At 42.0% G+C, this 21,862-nt stretch overlaps 1 protein-coding gene across 1 annotated transcript in view; it reads left to right on the forward strand.

Annotated features, from left to right (window-relative positions):
* Positions 1–21,862, forward strand: part of LOC126282514 (probable E3 ubiquitin-protein ligase HERC1) — a 715,173-nt gene that overhangs the window by 250,390 nt on the left and 442,921 nt on the right. The window contains 1 exon segment of the mRNA XM_049982172.1: positions 9,109–9,301. Coding sequence (XP_049838129.1) covers positions 9,109–9,301 — 193 coding nt within the window.

Here is a 21,862-nt window from a genome sequence, read left to right on the forward strand (position 1 = left end):
ATGATGAATCCCATCAAATATTACATATGTTCTTTTAGAAATCATGCTTTTGCGGTATCTAAACTAATCCCACATTTTGTTTCTTGAAACCTGCTGTTTTCTTGGACTTACCAGTTTTAAATACAGGAATCTTTTGCAGAGACCTGTCTAACTTGTGACCTACATGCCTCATCTGCCAATTTCCACTCCACCAGATGTCTCTCCTACAAAATCTTGTGGTTATCCACTGCTCATGTTTCCTTCGATGATATCATCCACTAAGCCAAATTCAAACTGCAACAACATGCCAGACTTCACCTTTAAAATCTATCCCACCTTTTTCTAAACTAACTCAACAATTGTGTTTCCTTTCCTGTCCATCTGCAGCTCCCTAAACAGCCATGCCAACAACCACCACTCCTCTCCTATGAACCAAGCTTGGCCAACCCCCTTAATATCCTACATCCTTCACCACTACCTCCCAGACCAATAATAACTCATCAAAGAACCAGTCACTACAGTACAGTATTCTCAATCTCTTGTCTAAAGCACTCTCCACTCCTGAAATATCTGAATATTCAAGGTCTCACTTTCAGCCCAAAATCTGCATATAATCATGCTGCTTTGGTGGAGCACTTACTTTCCTTTACATGTAACTTCAACTGGAAATATCACTTAACAGCCAAATCCCAAAACCATTCCAACAACAAACCTGACATTGAACCCTACCTTGAAGAGATCTGACCACGATCCTGGCTTGATATAGCACCACTACCTCAAAGTCATCTCTTACAAGTCTTCCAAAAATTCCTCACATCCAGTATTTCTACACAACCCTTCTTCAGGTCCCTAAAACATGACCCTAACCCTCTGCAGAACTCCAGTCTCTACATTCCCTAACAGCTGATTACTTTATTATTATCCTCCCAGGAGACAAAGGATCTACCACTGCAGTGCTTGACCAACAGGAGTATGTTAGTGAAGGTCTATGGCAGCTGTCTGTCATCTCTACGTACCATATCTGCCATTACGATCCCATCCCTGTGATTCAAACTTACCTGCAGTCTCTCCCTGAAACCTCAAGCCCTTCACAAGGATAAACACCTCAATCCATAGAACTTCTTACCTTTTACCTTCCTCCAAAGATCCACAAATCCAATCCTCTTGGCCGTCCTATAGTTTCTGGCTTCAAAGCACCCACTGAACGTATATGTGCTTTAGTTGAACAGCACCTGCAATCCTTATACAAAGACTTCCCTCTTATATTTAAGTCACCAACCATTTCCTAGATCGTCTGAAATCTGTGCCCATCCCACTTCCACCACACACCTTGCTTTTCACCATTGACACCACCTCCTTCTATATCAGCATCCACCTGTATATGGTTTGTGTGCTACTGAACATTTCTGCAATCAGCACCCACCTGATTCCAAACCTATGACATGACATCCTTCCTGCTCACTTGAATCAACTTTATACTCACCAACAATTGCTTCACCTTTGAGGAGCAGACACACAAACAGACAGGGGTGAGGCCTTGGGAATCAGGATGGCTTCTTGCTATGCCAGTCTTTACATGGGTAACTTGTAGGGTGCTTTTGTGGGATCCATAAGCCTTCAGCTCCTGGTTTGGTTTAGGTACATTGACAACATCTTTGCCATTTGGACTCATGGTGAGGCTGACCAGTTCAAATTCCTGAAATCTCTAAATATCTTCTCCCAGTTAAATTTTATGTGGCCTTTTTCTGAATCCTGTGCCACTTTTCTTGATGTTGGTTGCATCCGCACTGAAGACCAGCTACAGACTTCTGTCCACTTTAAACCTATTAACAAACAACAGTACTTACATTTTGCCAGTTGCCATCTTTTCCATGTCAAACATTCCCTCCCGTACCATATTGGCATTCAAGGGAAAGTAATTTGTTCATGTACAGAATGTTTACTGCAAGACAATACCATTCTCACCTCTGCCTTCAGTGCATGTAATTTCCCCACCAGCCTAGTTCAAAAACAGACTTACTGTGTGATCACATCCAATCATAGTACTGCTGATTTCTACACACACACACACACACACACACACACACACACACACACACACAGAGGACACCACTTGTCACTCAGTATTATCCTAGTTTTGAATGTATTAATTAGCTATTTGGACAAGGCCATGACTTCCTAAAATCATCCAATGAAATGAGATCCAGTCTGTCTGAGGTTGTACCCACCAAACCTAGAATAGCTTTTTGTCGCCCCTCTGAATCTCTGCAATATCCTTATCATATCCTATGCTGCTTCTGCACTCATCTCTCTACCCTATTGCTCCTTCCCCTGCGACCATCCCTGTCATGAGACCTGCTCTGTGCATCCAACTACCTCCATCTATACTAGCAAAACATATACTATCAAAGGGAGAGCCCCCTGTGAAACGACGTCATTATCAACTGTTATGTAAACACTGTTCAGCCTTTTAGATCAGTATGACTACCGACAAGTTGTCAGTTAGGATGTATGGGTAGAGGGTGTATACCAGCAACACACAATATTCTGTTGCAGAGAATGCTCTACAACATGAAAGTCATGACCTCGGTGCCTGTTTTACCACACATGCCATCTGGATTATTACCCCAGACACCAGTTTTTCAGAACTTCACAGTTGGGAACTAGCACTACAACATGTTCTCGGTTCTTGCCACCCACCTGGCCTTAATTTACATCAGTTACTTCCATCTCAGCATTTCTTCACAGTAACTACTCCTTCGCTCAACTTATTTTTCAGAACTCCACAGTTGGGAACTAGCACTACAACATGTCCTTAGTCCTTGCCACCCACCTGGCCTTAATTTACATCAGTTTCTTCCATCTCAGCATTTCTTCACAGTAACTACTCCTTCGCTCAATTTATTTTTCAGAACTCCACAGTTGAGAACTAGCACTACAACATGTCCTCAGTTGTTGCCACCCACCTGGCCTTTCATTTTATGACCTGTCTGTTTTTGGTCTTTTCTTCCCATCCCATATTTAAATTTCCCTTGACCCAAGGTTTTCAGTGACTTTTGTGAATTCTACCCCTTTTTCTAAACCTCTTAGTCCTTTTACTTCATCCAAGATTTGCAGGATATCATGTGAGAAAAGAGAAAGCTGAGTGTGGCTTAAATGATGCTTTCTACATCCATGCTGAGTTGTGGACTGAAGCTTTTCTGTCACAAGAAAACTGATTATATTTGAACTCATAGTATGTTGGAGAATTCTGTAGCATACCAATCTTAAGTATATCAGTCTTTAATTATGCAGGCCCATTCTTTTATCCTTCTCATATGTAGGGGGCACCTATGCTTTTTTCCAGTCACTTGGGACTTTGCACTGGGTGAGAGATTCACAATAAATCCAATGTAAGTAAGGGACCAGTGCCGAAGAGTAATGCCTGTGATACGTAATTAGGATTCCATCCAAACCCAGCACCTTATTTGTCTGCGGCTCTTCCAGTTGCTTCTGTACACCATGGGTGCAATGGTCAAACAATGGAATATCTGTATGGTCTTCTTGTGATCTTCATCATCTTTTTCTTCTTCTACATGATCAGGCCCAGTGAACCGCATGCTGCTACAAGTTTCCTCCTCCATTGTATTCTGTCCATTTATGTTTAGCCCAAATTTGCTGGCAACCTCCTTTAGTGCTCTGGTCATTTGCTCCAACTCCTCTTCAAACCTATAGAGTAAACAGAAGTCGTCTGCATTGGCTAAGTATGCGTCTCTTTCCTTCAGTTTCCATACCTTTGTTCTCTTGGAAGGTCTCACGTGTGATCTTTCCGCGGGCAAAGCTGAACAGGATATGGGACAACCCATCTATTTGCCTGAGTCCTGTCACAATTTCAGATTCCTCAGTGAAGCGATTTACCATCTTCACCTTTGCACATGTTTCCCTCAGACAGATCTTTATCAAATTGATAAGTTTCTCTGCCATTGTAAACTCCCTTAAACAGCTGAGCACGCACTTGCAATGTATAGAATTATAGGACATCTTAAAATCAATCTTGTGAGAATGATTTCTTAAACACAGAATTTTTAACTTCAGCATTCCTTTTGCTGTCTTCTGTTGCCACACCAGATGGGTCAAAGAGTGACTGGATATAAGCCTTTGTCCCCTGTAGCATTTTATGTAGGACTAAAATTTTCTCAGGTTTTCAGCAAGATCTATCACTAAGGTATGATGAAGGAAGTTGGTGTATGCTTCACACAATGATCTTCTTACAGACACAGTTAGTGCTACAAAATTTTGCATGTTGCTTATATGCGCATTCCGTTTTGAACCGCGAGTGCAACCACCTCTGCTATTTCAGCATTTTCCTAGTCTGATGAAAGACAATAAAAGAAAAATTATGACCCATATTTCAAGCTTTTGGAACTCTTTTTATCAATCAGCTGGTGGAAATATGACTGACTGAACCCTCTATTAATTAGGATGTCAATTTCCATTTAGATAGTGCTGGGAATCGTGTCATAGAAAAACTTCATCCTCTATGCAGCCAGTGTAGTTTGTGATTTTACCGCATGAAGATTGAGGACATGATTAGCAGCACACAGACTTGGAGGAGACACTTGTGTGCTCTATCAATGCATGTTGAATAACAAATGGGTATAGTGAGAATGTACTTAATTCATTAGCTATTGAAGTAGAGGCTACTGGCATTTTCTGCGATGTATAAAAAGCCTTTGACTTTGTGAATCACAGTGTTCTCTTGAGTAAATTAAATTATTATAGTGTCACTGGCAGTGCTGCAAAATACTTTGAGTCTTACGTAACTAACAGGAAACAAAGGGTGTTGCTTGAAATACCTGTGGAGTAAGCAATCAGTCTTCATCTGATTGGAAATTAATTACGCGCGGTGTTCCTCGAGGTTCCATCTAGGGTCCTTTGCTTTTTTTTGTGTCCATTAATGATCTCGTGTCTGTTACATTGCCAGATACTAAATTTGTTTTGTTTGCAGATGATACAAAAATTGCAATAAGTAGCAAGTCAAGTACAGATTTAGAAATGGCCACTAATCTAATTTTCACTGACATTAATAAATAGGTTAAAGCTAATTCACTGTCATTAGACTTCGAAAAGACCAACTATATGCAGCTCAGGACCTGTAAGAGATTTCCTTCCCTTGTGTGTACAATATATAAAGGCATACAGATTGAAGAAATTGACGGTGTTGAATTCCTATGATTACAACCTGATAATATATTCAGTTGGGAAGGGCAGAATTGCTGAAGCACCCAAACAAGTTTGTATTTGCAGTGAGAATGATATCAGATGTAGGAGATACAAATATAAAAACTTGCATACTTTGCTTACTTTCATTCTGTTATGTCAGGCGGGATCATATTCTGGGGTAACACATCAAACTGAGCAAAAGTTTTTAGTGTGCAAAAGTTTGTAATAAGAATCATCTGTGGTGTAAATGTGAGAACATCATGTAGAAACCTGTTCAAGGAACTCTATTCTAACTACTGCTTCTCAGAATATTTATTCCTTGGTGAAATTTGTTTCAAGTAATATATATCTATTTCCAACCAATGGATCATTACATTGTATCAATACTAAGAATAAGAACAATCTACAGAAAGACCTAAAATCATTTACCTTGGTCTGAAAAGAGGTCCATTATTCAGGAACACACATTTTCAATAAATTGTCACCAACCATTAAAAATTGGTGTTCAGATAAAGTACAGTTTATAAACAGTTTGAAAGACTTTTTGATATGTAACTCCTCCTTCTCTATAGACGATTATCTTAACAGGGACTATTAGAACAGCTTAAGTAAAAATGTTTGTTAGATTTCAGTTTTGACAGCATTTGGTCACAACAATCAAGATTAGGTATTTTGCAGATGACAAATTTATTAAAAATTCATAACAATGTTTCATTAAGATAGTGTGTTAATTCTGCAAATATTAGCAGTTCCAGTTTACTATAATGTATTCAAATATTTTGACAATCTCCTGACAAATGATGAAGGTAGTGAGTATTATATTCAATTGTTTTATGTTTTTATGTTATACTTTCTGATTAGCTCCACATAAATGAGAATCATCTCATTTTTGGGTCTGTAGAATGAAAACTGAATCTAATCTAGTCTAATCCGTGCAAGCACCAGCTTATATTAAAATTGGAGATCTCAGTGAACTTTTACCAGTATATATTGGAAGATGGCCAGTAGAATGTGTGCCAAAATATTGCTGCAATAAGTTAGTGACATCAGCACTTTGTCTAAATTTTCATGGAGCACAGTTTTACTGTTTGTGAATTTCCTGTATTGGTTGTCAGGACATCAGCGCTTTCTGGTGACCTACCCAATCCTCTCTGCTACATCAGTCTTTTGTAACCTTCTGAATCTGCTGTGTCACATCATAAGTTCTAGTTCATCCATGTTGCTAGAAACCTCAAGCAATAAGTTGTGCGTTGTTGTCCCATTGCATGTCTTTCTCAGAAACGACTATGGACTAGAACACAGACACTTACAAACTTTCAGAATGACCCTCACATTTGCGCTGTGCATGTATATTGTTTTTTATTACCTTCCTCATACTTGGTTGATATACATCTATTTTTTAAGCTTTTAGTAGTTAATGAGATATGCAGTTTTTCCTTGGCATTACTTTTATTCCCATGTTTAAGTAGATATGGTACAAGTGCACAGATTAGAGAGATGGATTGGTACAATATCTTGGCAACAGTCCACTTTGTCATTATCAAGTATAATGATGCGCTGATGTGAGAAGCATATTTAATAGCGTATCAGGGAATGGTGGCTAACTGCTGACATTTAAAATCAAGGTATGTGACACAAATAAGATGAACTACAAAACTACATACATAATAAATAGAAAAGTGATGAAGAATTCAAGAAGTGTTTGTGAAACAAGAAATGGAAAGATGTACACATCGTCATTGGTGTCAGTAAAAATAACACTCATGTTCAGCAAAAAGCAGAACAGCTTGGATGACTGGAGATATGATGTTCATATTCACAGCACATTTACATTAATATGTTCTACAGAAATGATTAGCATTTGAACTATGTTGGCTCATGGGTTGCAGGTCAACATCAATATCATGATGCAAAATGTGCCTCTGGCTCTCGTTGTCGCTAGAAATCGGAGGTAAAGTATCAGTGTGACTTGAGCAGACCTGCAGGATGTCTTGTAGATGAATGCACGAACCATATCATAAAATCAGCGAGTTTGAAAGAGGGTGCATTATTGGCTTGGGAGAATGTGTGCATCAATCCAGGAAATAGCTGACCAAGTAGGACGAAGTGTTTCGGCAGTGCAACTGGTGTGTGCAGAATGGTTCACAGGAGACCATGGAACCACCCACCCCACCGCAATATCCAGATTTGTGGGGCATTTGGATGTCACAGTGGTCAAATGTTAGACTACTTACGAATGTGGAGGCAGAAATGCTCATAATGGGGGATTCAGTCAACCACATATGATAACCACAAGGGGGAACCACTTATTGTGCACAAAACACATTGTAAGCCCTTCACATCTGTGCCTGCCATCTGAGAACAAGTAATGAAGTCGCTGAAACATTGTGTGTCATCCCCTAACACTGGTTGGAGACGAGCGGCGGCTGGCCTATGGAATTGTTGTCCCACACCCAGGCTGCCATTAACATGTGGACATGACTGGCATTGCATTGTGTTAGCACATTACCCAGGATGACCATTGTTGGAGAGTAGATAGTGGTGAAGGGAAATCTGAGAGTACAGCGGTACGTCACAGATATGCTGCATCATCATACTACATGTTACCGCTCATGCGACAATATCATGACCATTTTCATGAATTGTGGAGCAGCTTGCCTTAGGAGAGGATACAGCTGTTTTATGACACCATTCCCAACCAAAACAGTGTATGCATGCAAGCAAGCCAGAGGGTATGCAATGTCACACTGATAAGTTGACCCATACTGCCAAGTTCTATGTAAATTTGACTTGATTTTGTAATCACTTTGAGTTTTCCAGATTATACGAATATAGGGCAAAAGTGTAGTATCTGTCGACTTCCTCAAAAGACAGTTAGCAAAATATTCAAAAACATTAACAGGTGGTTGAAACCAAATAGATTATCCTTCAATTTTGAGAAGACTCAGTACATACAGCTCAGTGCTTTTCATAGACTCAACAAGCTATGTAAATAGTTTTCTCAGGCAATGAGATATGAACAATAGAAACTGATAAATTGTTTGGACTATAGATAGACCTAGAATTAATGAAGTACCTTGGTTCTACTACACTAGCAGTAGGCATGATTACTTGTATATAAGTTTTAAAAATGAAGAAAATTTTCAAGGAATCACAGGCACAAAAATGAGTCAGACACATGAGTACATGTGTAGCCAAACAACAAGCGAGACCATGTTAAATCTCATGTAAATGATGTGTCAGAATTGAAGACCAAATCTAAGAACTTTCTGGTGGGCTACTTCTGCTACTCCATTGAAGAGTAACTTCAGAGAACCTCTTAAAATTAATGTTTTTAGGTTATTTTATAAATAGTATTATCACTGCAAATAAAATAATCTTTTGTAATGTTATGTAATTTTATTACATTACACTGAAATGAAAGACAATGTACATATTTGACTTCTCTTCGCATCCCAGACACGCACAGACAACAGTGTGCATATCTCCCTCCCTCCCCCCCCCCCCCCCTCTCTCTCTCTCTCTCTCTCTCTCTCTCTCTCTCTCTCTCTCTCTCTCTCTCTCTCTCTCTCTCTCTCACACACACACACACACACACACACACACACACACTCTGATCTGCATGGTGTTAATTCTCTCTCTCTCTCTCTCTCTCTCTCTCTCTGTAAGACACTTCTTTTTTTCCTATGTGAAACAAGTAGATTCTTTGTCTTTATATTGGCAGCAAATTTATGTTCAAATCTTAGTCTTCAGTTTGTGATGTGAATGTTTGATGTTAAGTTTTGTCTGGGCCCTTTCTAACAAATAATGGTCATACACCATATTGCATAATGGTAGTAAATTGTAAACTGTTGTTGTATTATTAGTTGTGTAAGTCATGTAACTTAATATTGAATATTAGAGCATGTCGACAATGATTTCTTACAGATACGTCAACAGTTGCTTATTGGATGCTTTGGTTTGAATATTCTTTCTGAAAAGCAACCTCGTAACATTCGACATCATTATTTGGGTGGAATAAGGGCAGCAACAAAAGAGCTTCAGTTACTGATTCAGAAGACAGCCCATCATATCTACTCATTGTTAATATCATTTCTTCAGCGGTCACAGCCAGTCTTAAGTGAGTATTTATCTTTGTTGACATAATTAGTTTAATATGAAGAATTCTTAATTTGCTCCATGGAACTTGCATTGTGTTGCAGATTGCATACCTCAACAATACAGGTACTTGTATTGGAGGTGTAACCATATCAGAAGGGTATCTATGGAGAGACCAAATTAAAACATGAGTCTTTGAGAGTGGCGGCAGTATTTTGAATAGTTGCAGGGCAACAGTCGAGATGATTTCCTGATCTAGCCTTGCAACATCAGTCAACAGGACCATGTTATGTGTGACAACTGAAATCAAGGAAACTACAGGCATTATTTTTCCCAAGAGCATGCAACACCAGTGCATGCCATCCTCTTATGTACATGGTGTACAACTTTGCTTCTGCTGTTTTTTTCCCAACATTTGAGGCTTTAATGAAACAAATTGGTTATACATCTATCATTCAAAGTATTTTCCATGACTGGCCACTACTTTCTTCCATCTTTCGGGCAGTGTACGACTCCCGCGTCAAAAAAAACTATTCATTTTTTGAAGCGATCCATGAATCAATTCAATTTGTGACTTCTTTATGAGATCAGAAGTGTTGGTCAGCCAGGCCATGCACCATTGATCTAAACAGGTGATAGTAAGAGGGAGCAATGTCTGGAGAATACAGCAGGTGGGGTAGGGCTTCCCATTTTAACATTTCCGACTACATTTTGACCTCTTTTGCAACATGGGGTCGAGCGTTGTCGTGCTCCAAATATATATATATATATATATATATATATATATATATATATATATATATATATATATATATATATATATATATCTCGCGTGCTCTTGCTGTATTGTGGACATTTGTCTTTTAATGCTCTGCTCAAATGCATTAATTGCGTTCGATAACAAGCACTTGTGATTGTTTCACTTGGTTTTAACATCTCATAGTACACGACGCCGAGCTGGTCCCACCAAATGCAGACCATGATCTTGGAGTGGTCAATATTCAGTTTGGCCGTCGACATGGAAGCATGGCTGGGATATCCCCATGATTTTTTGCGTTTAGGGTTATTATAATGAACTCATTTTTCGTCCCTGGTCACAGTGCAATGCAGAAATCTCTTCCGTTTTTGCCTCTGAAGCAGCAATCACACAAATGCCATTCAACGTCTCTTGGTTTCAGCTCACATCGGACCCACGTTTTTTCTTTCTGAGTCATGCCCATGGCCTTGAGATGTTTTGAAATGGCTTGCTATGTCACTCCCTCTAATCATACCAATTCTTCTTGAGTTTCACGTGAGTCTTCACTCAGCAAAGTCTCCAATTTTGCATTTTCAAAAACATTCTCTCTTCCACCACTATGCCAGTCTACGACATTAAAATCACTATTCTTGAAGCGTTGAAACCACTCACGACACATTCTTTCACTAATAGCATCCTTACCATATGTAGTTGAGAGCATTCGATGAGACTCAGCTGCTGTTTTCTTCATATTGAAACAAAACAGTAACACCTCCCAAAAATGATAAGAATTAGGCTCATAAACTGACATTTTCAATCAGGAACAACTTTATAATGCAGACACAAATGGACTAATGTTTGAATGAGGTTATGTTGACCGAGGTCCAAGCTAACTGCCTGACATCTGCAATCTGTTTCTTTCTACCTCTACTTACTGTTGTCGTCACCTATCGGCTAACGGCAGAAGCAGAGTTGTACACCTTTTACAATATTCTGGAGGCAAAATAATCCCCATTTTGGACTTCTGAGCAGGGAGTAATTAGACAAATATGTCATCAGTAAAACGTAACTCTGCGATACTACTATTGAGGTTACTTATTTGCATGTTCCATGGACTCATAATTGTTACTTCTTGCTATGATGTGTGGAGCAAGTGTTTTATAATTATAGTACACCTTCTTGGCAAAAAATTTGGCAACATGCTGACCACTTACTTGATTTCTTAAGTTGTGTTTCTGCTATGGTGATTTATACTTAACTATATTGATCGCTTGATCATTTAGGGAAGTTAAGAGTTCTTGTAGAAGTGGGTAGGTTGAGTGAGTTAGTGAAGTTCAGTGATAGGTAGAAGTTAGTGTCTATTCAGTCAGGAATAGGGTTATCATCACAAAACTGTATAGGATAATGCAGCAGTAGGTCTAATTATGAACAAGCAGTAGGAGTGCAACTGAAACAAAATTAAAATCAGAGGGAATTGATTGTCATAGTCAAGACAGATGTGCCACAGCAGTACAAGTATATTTGTCTACTACCTTTTCAGATTACAAAGAAATTGAACAAACATTTAATGAGATGAAAGAGATTAACAAGTTTGTGAAGGGAAACAAAAATTTTATTGTGATGGGGAACTGGAACCCTGTAATAAAAAATGAAGGTAAGGGAAAAATAATTGGAGAAAACATAGACTGGGGGGAAAGAAATGAAAGGGGAAGCCTTCTGGCAGGATTTAGTGCAGACCACAATTTAATCATTGCTAGCACTTGATTTAACTGCTCAATGTTTCAGTTCGGAACACACTTGCATTCACCAGTACTCTGTTAGAAGGGCGTGAGTGAGATGGGGGGGATGGGTATATTGAATTTGTGTTTGATTCACAGACATGCATTTTTGAAGTTTACTCAAAAGATGTTTCAGAACACCATACACACTAGTTGTGTCAGAACACCATACACACTGGGCGCCCACAGCTCTTTTGTGAGTATAAGTGTGCTGTGCACAGGTTCCTAAGCTATTGCAGTCTTTCTTCTCTCCCCAGCTCCATTCCCTTCCTCATACCCACTTGTTCACATCCTAACTCCTCCCCCTCTTTCTCCCTCGAGGTTTCCCTTTATGACACGTCAGCTATTCTCTCAGGTCCACTATTCCTTTTTGGTCTTGTGTCTTATGTTTCCACTATCTCTTTTCTTCAGCTCTTTCTGTTCCCCCTTGGGTTTTGACGTCCATGGTTCCCATAGTGTGAGCCATTTGGGGGAGAACTTCCTCCCTAGCATCTCCAGTATGGGTTTATCATCACCTCCCTCCTTCCCCTCTTCCTTTCCCTCCATGCCCCCCCCCCCCCCCCCCTTGACCCCCTCCCCCCCCCCCCCCTTTCGCCGCTCCCTTTACTAGATCACCAACACAACATGTGCAGCCACATCCATGTGGTGGGGCCGTTATGTACCCATCTGGATGAGCCTCCTGACAGCACAGAGGTCACACTTCGGGTATCTGAACTGTCACTGCCTTATGCATTCCTAGGAGTGGTTGCTCGTCTTTTTGGGGAATCAGAACTTTTGGCAATGACTCCCATGCCAGGTGGCTCTTGCTGCAGCTGAGGGTGGTGACCATATGATGAGTCCTCAGAGTGGGTGCTACTAGGAACGACACTCTGCCCATGAAGCTTGCTGAGCTACATACTTCTGGCCACTCTTTTGGGCCATCTCTGCAGACAGGAACGATTCTCTCTCTTCTTCTACTTTTGTTTCCTTGGCCTTCCCCTCCCTAGCCAACCACTAGATGTAGTGTTAGGCCCATTGACTTGGAGTAAAACCCTTTCACCATTACTTGATTTGTTCCAGAACAGATTGGGGGACTTTTGCTGAAAACAGACCACTCTTTTTTGTGAAACATATCAGAGATAATTTGGTGAAGGTGACTCACTAACTAAGATGTGATCTTATTCCCTACTGATTAAGTGATTTCCCTAAATCGCTCCAGGCAAATGCTATGATGGTTCCTTTGAAAGGGCACAGCCAGCATCCTTCCCTATCCTCCCTAATCCGATGAGACCGATGACCTTGCTATCTGTTCTCCTTCCCCAGCCCCTACTGATTAATACCTTTTCTGCCAGTCAGTTGGCTTCTCTTTGTACTTGCAAGCACTTGGGAGACAATGTGGTGAACATCTCTTCATCAGTCCTTAAGTATGACCCATAGGGACCATGTCCTTCAGTCTGATGAGGAATGCGGGGCTAATCTGGCACAATATGGTGCTTGCTTTGTCTGGCAAGTCCAGGGAGGTCCTAAGGAGAATCACATTGATACTGACACTTTCATCCTGGCTTTTGAGTGAGTGACCTCCTGGAAAAGGGCAAAGTTATAGATAGTTTACCATTATGACAAGTAGCCCTATATCCCACCTCCAACATGCTGTTCCAGTGTCACCATTTTGATCACATATCTTCACAATTTGAGGCAAATTATATTTGCGGCGATTGCAGCCATTGTCTCTATGTAGGGAGGTTTTGTGCCCCACTGCCCAACTGTGTGAACTGTTGTGGCCCACATTCTCCTCACTCACTGGGTTGCCTGAACTGTAAAAAGGAAAGGAAGATGCATGAATTCCAAACTCTCGCCCATATATCTTACTCTGTGGCCCTGACAGAAATTTGTATGTATCAACTTTGTGTCTTTAATGTCTACCGTTGCTTCTGTTGCATCCTTTTCTTCTCCTACTTCTCTCCCCCTCCTTACCTCTGTCCTGTCCCACTTCCCTTTCCTCCTCCCTTGCAGTTCCCATTCTCTTCCCTCATGGAACCACTCCTTTTCCCCAGCTGGAGAAGAAACCTTATTCTCTGGCATGCACCGGGCATGGGGGTTTCCTAGAGGGAGGGAACTCCCTCTAGGAACTCCCTTCCCAGTGTCTCCAGAACAAGAAGCCTGTTACTTGGAGTTGGCTGTAGGATCCGTACTCTGTGGGCCACAAGTCTGCTCATTCTCTTTTGCATCCTGATATTTCTACAATTTGTTCTCTTCCCAACCGCAGCTCCTTTTGCTCTCCAATGGAGAAGAAGAAGATGTGTAAGTCTCAGAGTGAGGCCACCTGACATCTCAGGGGGAGTTACCCCTGCCCCGTGGATTCCTCCACACCATTCAGTGGGGAGTTCATGACAATTTGTGCAACAGCAATCATTTTCTGATCATCTTATATTTTCTCCAGCATTACTCACCTGGATGCCATTCCAGGTGGGCCTTTACCAATGTGGATTGAAATGCCTTTTGCTTGGCCACCATCCCACCAACTGCTCCACCCCATGACAGATGAGTCCGTATGGAGTTTGAGTGACCCCATCCTTTTGGCAGCTGATTCAGCAGTTCATTCTTCCTCGGGTTCTCCCAGATGGAAGACTCTCCCTTGGTGAACCCCTGAAATTGCTGCAGTTATTAAAGACCACCATCGAGCCCTCCAACACTAAATATGGCATCTATCTCTGAAGCACCTCTTGGCCTTCAAACAGCTTCAATCCCAGGCCTATTCTCTTCTTAAACACCAGAAACATATTTGATGGGAATGATATGTCATTGCCATAGGGCCACATACTTCCTCTTCTCAGGTATGGACAAAGATAGGCGCATTTTTGGCATTCTGCTCGGTGTTTCATGCAGGCCTGAACGTCGGTCCACTATCCACACTTGTTCTGTCTTCTCAAACTTTATCTTTCATTCCCTGCTGCCTGGGGCCTTATAACATTCCATTTAGTGAGTGTGAATTCGCCAGTGCCCTTGTTCTCTGCCCTGACACAGCTCATGGACTGGACCAGGTTCATAACCAAAGGCTTCAACACTTATTGTGGGCAACTAATGCCATATACTTACACTTTTTAACCCTCTCTGAAGCAAGGCAGAATTCTCTTCCCAATGGGGACCTAGTGTCATTATTCAAGTTCTCTAATCAGGTAAATCACCTCTTCAGGTGGATAGTTACCATCCTATCATTTAACCAATGTCCCTCTGCAAGTTACTTGAATGTATATTGGATCTTTGAATCTCGAGACCTTTTGGTTTCGATCCAGGATCGTTTTCACCGAGGCTGCTCTACTGCAGATAATTCAGTCCACTTAGAGTCTGCTATCCAAATGGCTTTTGTCCAGTGTCAACACCTTGTTGCAGTCTTCATCAAAGTGCATAAGGCTTATGATACCACATGACATCAGGGCATCCTTGCCACCTTACATGAGGGGAGCGTGTATGGCCCCCTCCTGATTTTTATCCAGAACTTTCTTTCATGTTGCACTTTTGAGATACAGTTGGTGCCTCCCATAGCACTTCCCATCTCCAGGAGAACGGGGTTCCACCCTGTTCTGTTTTTTTATTGTCCTTCGCTGTTTAGTGGCAATCAGTGGTAGCTGTAAACCATAAGGTGTCCCTCTCTTCATATGCTGATGATTTTCCCATTTATTTTTGTTCACCTGCAATGGGCATTGCTGAATGCTGTCTGCAGGGAGCAAAACATTGACAACAGTCTTGGGTTCTCACTCACAGCTTTCATTTTTCTGCTCCCAAGACCTATGTTATACATTTCTGTTGTCGCTGTACAGTTCATCCCCATCTGGATCTGTACCTTAATGGCAAATCCTTCAATGCGGTGGACTCTCACCATTTTTTGGGACTGGTATTTGAGGCCTTGTTGACCAGTTGACATGGCTTCCCCATCTTCATCAACTAATGTGGACATGTTGGTTGTACCTCAATGCTCATCGATTCCTCAGCAACATCAACTGGGGTGTGTATCGCTATACTCTGATTCAGCTCTACACAGCATAAATCCATCTGCAGATCGTGGTCTAGTGGCTAGCGTTGCTGTCTCTGTATCACGGGATCCCGGGTTCAATTCCCAGCCGGGTGGTGATTTTCTCTGCCTGGGGGCTGGGTGTTTGTATCGTCCTCATCATTTGATCATCATCACCATTTGTGACAGTGGCTAAATTGGATTGTGTAAACAAATTGGACTGTGTGAAAATTGGGAATTCGTGCGGGTGCTGATGACTGCGCAGTTGAGCACCCCACAAACCAAACATCATCAAACCGCATAAATCTAGTCCCATCTGGATTACGAGAGTCTTGCATATGGTTCGGCATCACCTTCGATGGTATATATCCTGGACCCAATATGCCATTGTGGGGTCCGACTGGCAACTATTGCCTTTTGGACTAGCCCCATGATCAGCCTCCTAGCGGAAGCAGGGTAATGACCATTATGGGTTCTTGGCCAATAGCCGTTGATCCTGTATGCATTGTGCATCCACTGCTCTGCATAGTGACCAAACTACTGTCTCCTCTTTCCAGATGTGGGGATCCACCTCCCGCAACAGTGGCCTGGGGTTACGATCGCCATCCACATCCAGTCATTTTCTTCTGAACTCCAGCTTTCCCCTCTACCATCTTTTCTATGGGTGCACTCATTTGCACCTCCGTGGTGCATCCCTCAACCACATACACTCTGTGTTGACTTATCATAAGGTTTGAAAGACTTGGCTCATCCTGAGGCCCTCCACCACCAGTTCTTCTTCATTCTTGGCATTTTTTGGGGTTCAGAAGTAGTCCACACTGATGTCTCAATGGCTTTCGATCATACTGTCTTTGCTTACTTTCGAACTGGATGTAATTAACTCTGCTCCTTGCCAGACGGCTGCAGTGTTTTCACTGTGGAGTTGGGGGCCATCTCTCATGCTCTCAATCATATCCATTTCTGCACCAGTGTGTCCTTCCTCATCTGTAGTGACACTCTGACCAGTTTACAAACTCTTGACCAGTGTTATCCTTGCCACCCCTTAGTCGTGACTCTCCAGGATTCCCTTTTTGTCCTCGAACAATGTGGACACTCAGTGGTCTTTGTCTAGACCCAGGATAATGTTGGGAACCCAGGAAGAGAACTCCTTGACAGGCTGGGCAAATTGGCTATCAGCAAGCCACTCCTTGTTATCGGTATTCTGAAATCAGATCTTTGATAAGTCTTATGCCAAAAAGTTCTAAGGACATGGAATACAGAATGGCATACTCTGACTTTGCCAAACAAGCTATGGGCGAAAAGGAGACAATGAATTTGTGAAGGTCCTCCATGTGGGCATCTCGCTAGGACTCTATTGTCCTTTGGCAGCCATACTTGACTGACTCACGGTCATCTCCTTCATCATGAGGATCTGTCTCACTGTCATTGTGATGTCCATTTGATGGTGGTCCACATGTTGCTGGATTTTCTTAACCTAGCCACCCTGCAGCAGACACTTAACCTTCTTGACTTGCTACCCCCGGTGTTAGCAGATGTTGCGTCAATGACTGACCTTGCCTATTGCAGGTAGAAGGGACTGATGACCTTGTACTTTGGTCCCTTCAATCATTAAAGCAACCAGAACACCATAAAAACCTCTTGCTCAGAAATTTAAAACTCTCTGTGTATGGTCAGTTTCCAAACAGGCAGCTGCACACAGTCCCACATCACACACTTCGTGTTGGTAACAGGAATCTTTTTCTGGTATGTTTTTATATACTAACTGTGCACCTCATTGATGCAATCTCCTTTTTCTTTGTATCTGGCACTTCTGTTGGAAAATATCTTTCAGTAAGCTGGACAGAAAACCTTTACAGAGACACACCAAATGAGGCAAGAAACCTACACTCCTGGAAATGGAAAAAAGAACACATTGACACCGGTGTGTCAGACCCACCATACTTGCTCCGGACACTGCGAGAGGGCTGTACAAGCAATGATCACACGCACGGCGCAGCGGACACACCAGGAAGCGCGGTGTTGGCCGTCGAATGGCGCTAGCTACGCAACATTTGTGCACCGCCGCCGTCAGTGTCAGCCAGTTTGCCGTGGCATACGGAGCTCCATCGCAGTCTTTAACACTGGTAGCATGCCGCGACAGCGTGGACGTGAACCGTATGTGCAGTTGACGGACTTTGAGCGAGGGCGTATAGTGGACATGCGGGAGGCCAGGTGGACGTACCGCCGAATTGCTCAACACGTGGGGCATGAGGTCTCCATAGTACATCGATGTTGTCGCCAGTGGTCGGCGGAAGGTGCACGTGCCCGTCGACCTGGGACTGGACCGCAGCGACGCACGGATGCACGCCAAGACCGTAGGATCCTATGCAGTGCCGTAGGGGACCGCACCGCCACTTTCCAGCAAATTAGGGACACTGTTGCTCCTGGGGTATCGGCGAGGACCATTCGCAACCGTCTCCATGAAGCTGGGCTACGGTCCCGCACACCGTTGGCCGTCTTCCGCTCACGCCCCAACATCGTGCAGCCCGCCTCCAGTGGTGTCGCAACAGGCGTGAATGGAGGGACGAATGGAGACGTGTCGTCTTCAGCGATGAGAGTCGCTTCTGCCTTGGTGCCAATGATGGTCGTATGTGTGTTTGGCGCCGTGCAGGTGAGCGCCACAATCAGGACTGCATACGACCGAGGCACACAGTGCCATCACCCGGCATCATGGTGTGGGGAGCGATCTCCTACATTGGCCATACACCTCTGGTGATCGTCGAGGGGACACTGAATAGTGCACGGTACATCCAAACCGTCATCGAACCCATCGTTCTACCATTCCTAGACCGGCAAGGGAACTTGCTGTTCCAACAGGACAATGCACGTCAGCATGTATCCCGTGCCACCCAATGTGCTCTAGAAGGTGTAAGTCAACTACCCTGGCCAGCAAGATCTACGGATCTGTCCCCCATTGAGCATGTTTGGGACTGGATGAAGCGTCGTCTCACACGGTCTGCACGTCCAGCACGAACGCTGGTCCAACTGAGGCGCCAGGTGGAAATGGCATGGCAAGCCGTTCCACAGGACTACATCCAGCATCTCTATGATCGTCTCTATGGGAGAATAGCAGCCTGCATTGCTGCGAAAGGTGGATATACACTGTACTAGTGCCGACATTGTGCATGCTCTGTTGCCTGTGTCTATGTGCCTGTGGTTCTGTCAGTGTGATCATGTGATGTATCTGACCCCAGGAATGTGTCAATAAAGTTTCCTCTTCCTGGGACAATGAATTCACGGTGTTCTTATTTCAATTTCCAGGAGTGTATATTGATGAGAGCTTAAGCAGTAGTCAGTGTTGTGAATGGTTTACACGGTTTACAAATGGCTAGACAAAAGTTAAATATGGCCTTTGTTCAGGACACCCCTTGATGTATACCGACACACTCATCTCAGGAATGATAACAAAATCGTGCATGCTGATCGAAGACTGACAGTCTGAGAGATTGCAGAAGAATGTAACATATCAGTTGAATCATGTCATGAAATGCTGACACAGCATCCTGGAATGCATGATGTTGCTGCCAAGTTCGTCCCAGGCAAGATCAGAAAGATGTTCGCCTTGCAATCTGTGAAGAGTTTTGGATGTACGAGATGTTTCTTAAGAGGATCATAACAGGTGATGAGACATCGATCTATGGTTATGATGTTGAGACCAGGCTCAATCTTCACAGTGGGTTGGGAAAGGTTCTTCAAGACTGTGAGAAGGAAACAGGCTCAAATGTGGTGAGACAGTTCATGGCTCTTGTATCACAATAAAGCACTTGCACATTCATCCTTGTTGGTGTGTGACTATTACACAAAACATGAAGTCACTGTTCTGCCTCATCCTCCATACTCTCCAGGCATAGCCACTGTGGACTTTTTTTATTTCTCAAAAGCTGTAAACCCCTTTGAAAGGAAGAAGATTTTCAAAGATAGTCAAGATAAAAGAAAATTTGCAGATGGTGCTTCATGTGATTCAGTAACAGGCGTACCAAGACTGCTTCCAGATGTGGAAATGTCATTGGGAGCAGGTTATCAGTTGTGGAGGAGAGTATTTTGAAGGAGACCATGCTCAATAAGCAAAATGTAAGTGTAGAGAATTTTTGTGTACAAGGTTCTGGAATTTTTTGAACAGATCTCATAAACCTATCTGCTGAAGAAGGTGCAGAGAACACAAAAATAGATCTGATGATGCCAGTAGAGTGCAGCACGTACCAAAAATGGGTCCTGTGACAAATCATGTCAAAAACAATCAAAATATATGGCTATGTGTCAAAAGTAATATTACCAGAAGATCAACATGATTTTCAGCTCCTTTAGGATAATTTTACCTCAAAATCTATTAAGGATTAAAAATCTGAAAAACAGTTGTGTGCGTGGAAGAGGCCTGGAGACAGCAGAGTATTTCAAATACTAAGACAAAATTTTCCACGAGATCATAAACTACAAAATATTTTGTCTATATTGTATTGATTATGAAATAAAGATTAAAACTGATAGATTGTTTAAAGGTAGGAAATTAATGAGATAGGGATCTGGATACATTGAAAGAACAAGCGGTTGTTGAGAGTTACATGGGCAGCATTAGGAATTCAGTAGGAATGGAAGCTCACTTTGTGAGATGAAATTGTGAGGTGGTGGTGGAGCAAACAGGTAAAAATACTAGGTGCAGTATAAATCCTTGGATAACACAGGAGGTACTGAACTTAATTTACAAAATGAGAAAATACTAAAATGAAGCTGACAGAGAGGAATACAGGCACTCAGAAACAACAAGATTAATATGAAGTGCAAAACAGCACAACAGCAATTTCTAGGGGAGAAATGCAAAGCTAAAGAATCACTCAAGACTATAGAAAAGATTTATGCCATGTATAGGAATTTTGTTTAAAGAGCAAGAGAAATTTGAAGGAAAGAGAAGCAGCAATATGTATGTTACAAACTCAAGTGGAAATCCAGTAATAAGCAAAGAAAGGAAGGCTGAAAGGTGGAGGAAATATACAGAAGAGCCTTGTGAAGGAAAGAAAATCAAAAGCAAAGCTATGGAAAGGGAAGGGAAAGTTTGTGAAGATGAAATGGGGGGATATAATTCAGTGAGAAAAATTTGGCAGTGTACTCAAATATTTATGTCAAAAATGCCTTTTAGAGTAGATGATATTCCTTCTCAAGTATTAAGATTCTTAAGAGAACCAAATCTTATAAAAATTTCTACATGGTATATGGGATATACAAGATAGGCAAAATAACTTCATTCTTCAGGAAGGATATAATAATTCCAATACCAAAGAAGGCAGGTGCTGACAGGTGTGAGTATTACTGGATCATTAGTTTAATAAATCATGGTTGTAATATGCTAACATGAATTATCCTTATAGGGGTGGAATAATGGGTGAAGCAAATGTGGGAGAGATCAGTTTGGGTTCCAAAGAAATATTGGAATATGTGAGGAATACTGACACAGTGCCTTATCTTAAAATAAGAGGCATGTCCAGAAAGCCAGTACCATTTTGGCAAAATGATCATAAAAACATTGTTCAAACCAAAATTTATTTTTACAAGAAAGAACATATCTTAGACAGTTTTTCTACATAGTTGTTGTATTTGTTCAGTCATTTGTCATGGCAGGAAAGCAACTTTTCTGTGCCCTCTTCAGAGAAGGATGCCGCCACTGAATACAGCAACTGCTGAACACCATTTTTTGCATCGTCATCGCTGTCAAAGTGCCTTCCTCCAAAATCACGCTTCCAAGTTCAAGAACAAATGGCAGTCAGAAGTTATGAGACTGAGGCTGTATGACATGGAATTCTATGTCAAGGCATGTTGTTGTTTCATGATAATGCATGTCTCCATCCCACTGGTGCCATTCAAAACCTTATACAGCATTTCAATTGGGAGAAGCCAGTTGAACCACTGTAAGCGCCTATCTTGCATGTTTTGACTGCCACTTGATCTTGAATTTGAAGCATGATTTTGGAGGGAGATGCTTGACAGTCATGATGATGCAAAAAATAATGTTCAGAAGGGACTGTATTCACTGGTAACATCTTTCCATGAAGA

The sequence above is a fragment of the Schistocerca gregaria genome, chromosome 7 (genome assembly GCF_023897955.1).
Source record: "Schistocerca gregaria isolate iqSchGreg1 chromosome 7, iqSchGreg1.2, whole genome shotgun sequence".
Lineage (NCBI taxonomy): Eukaryota > Metazoa > Arthropoda > Insecta > Orthoptera > Acrididae > Schistocerca > Schistocerca gregaria.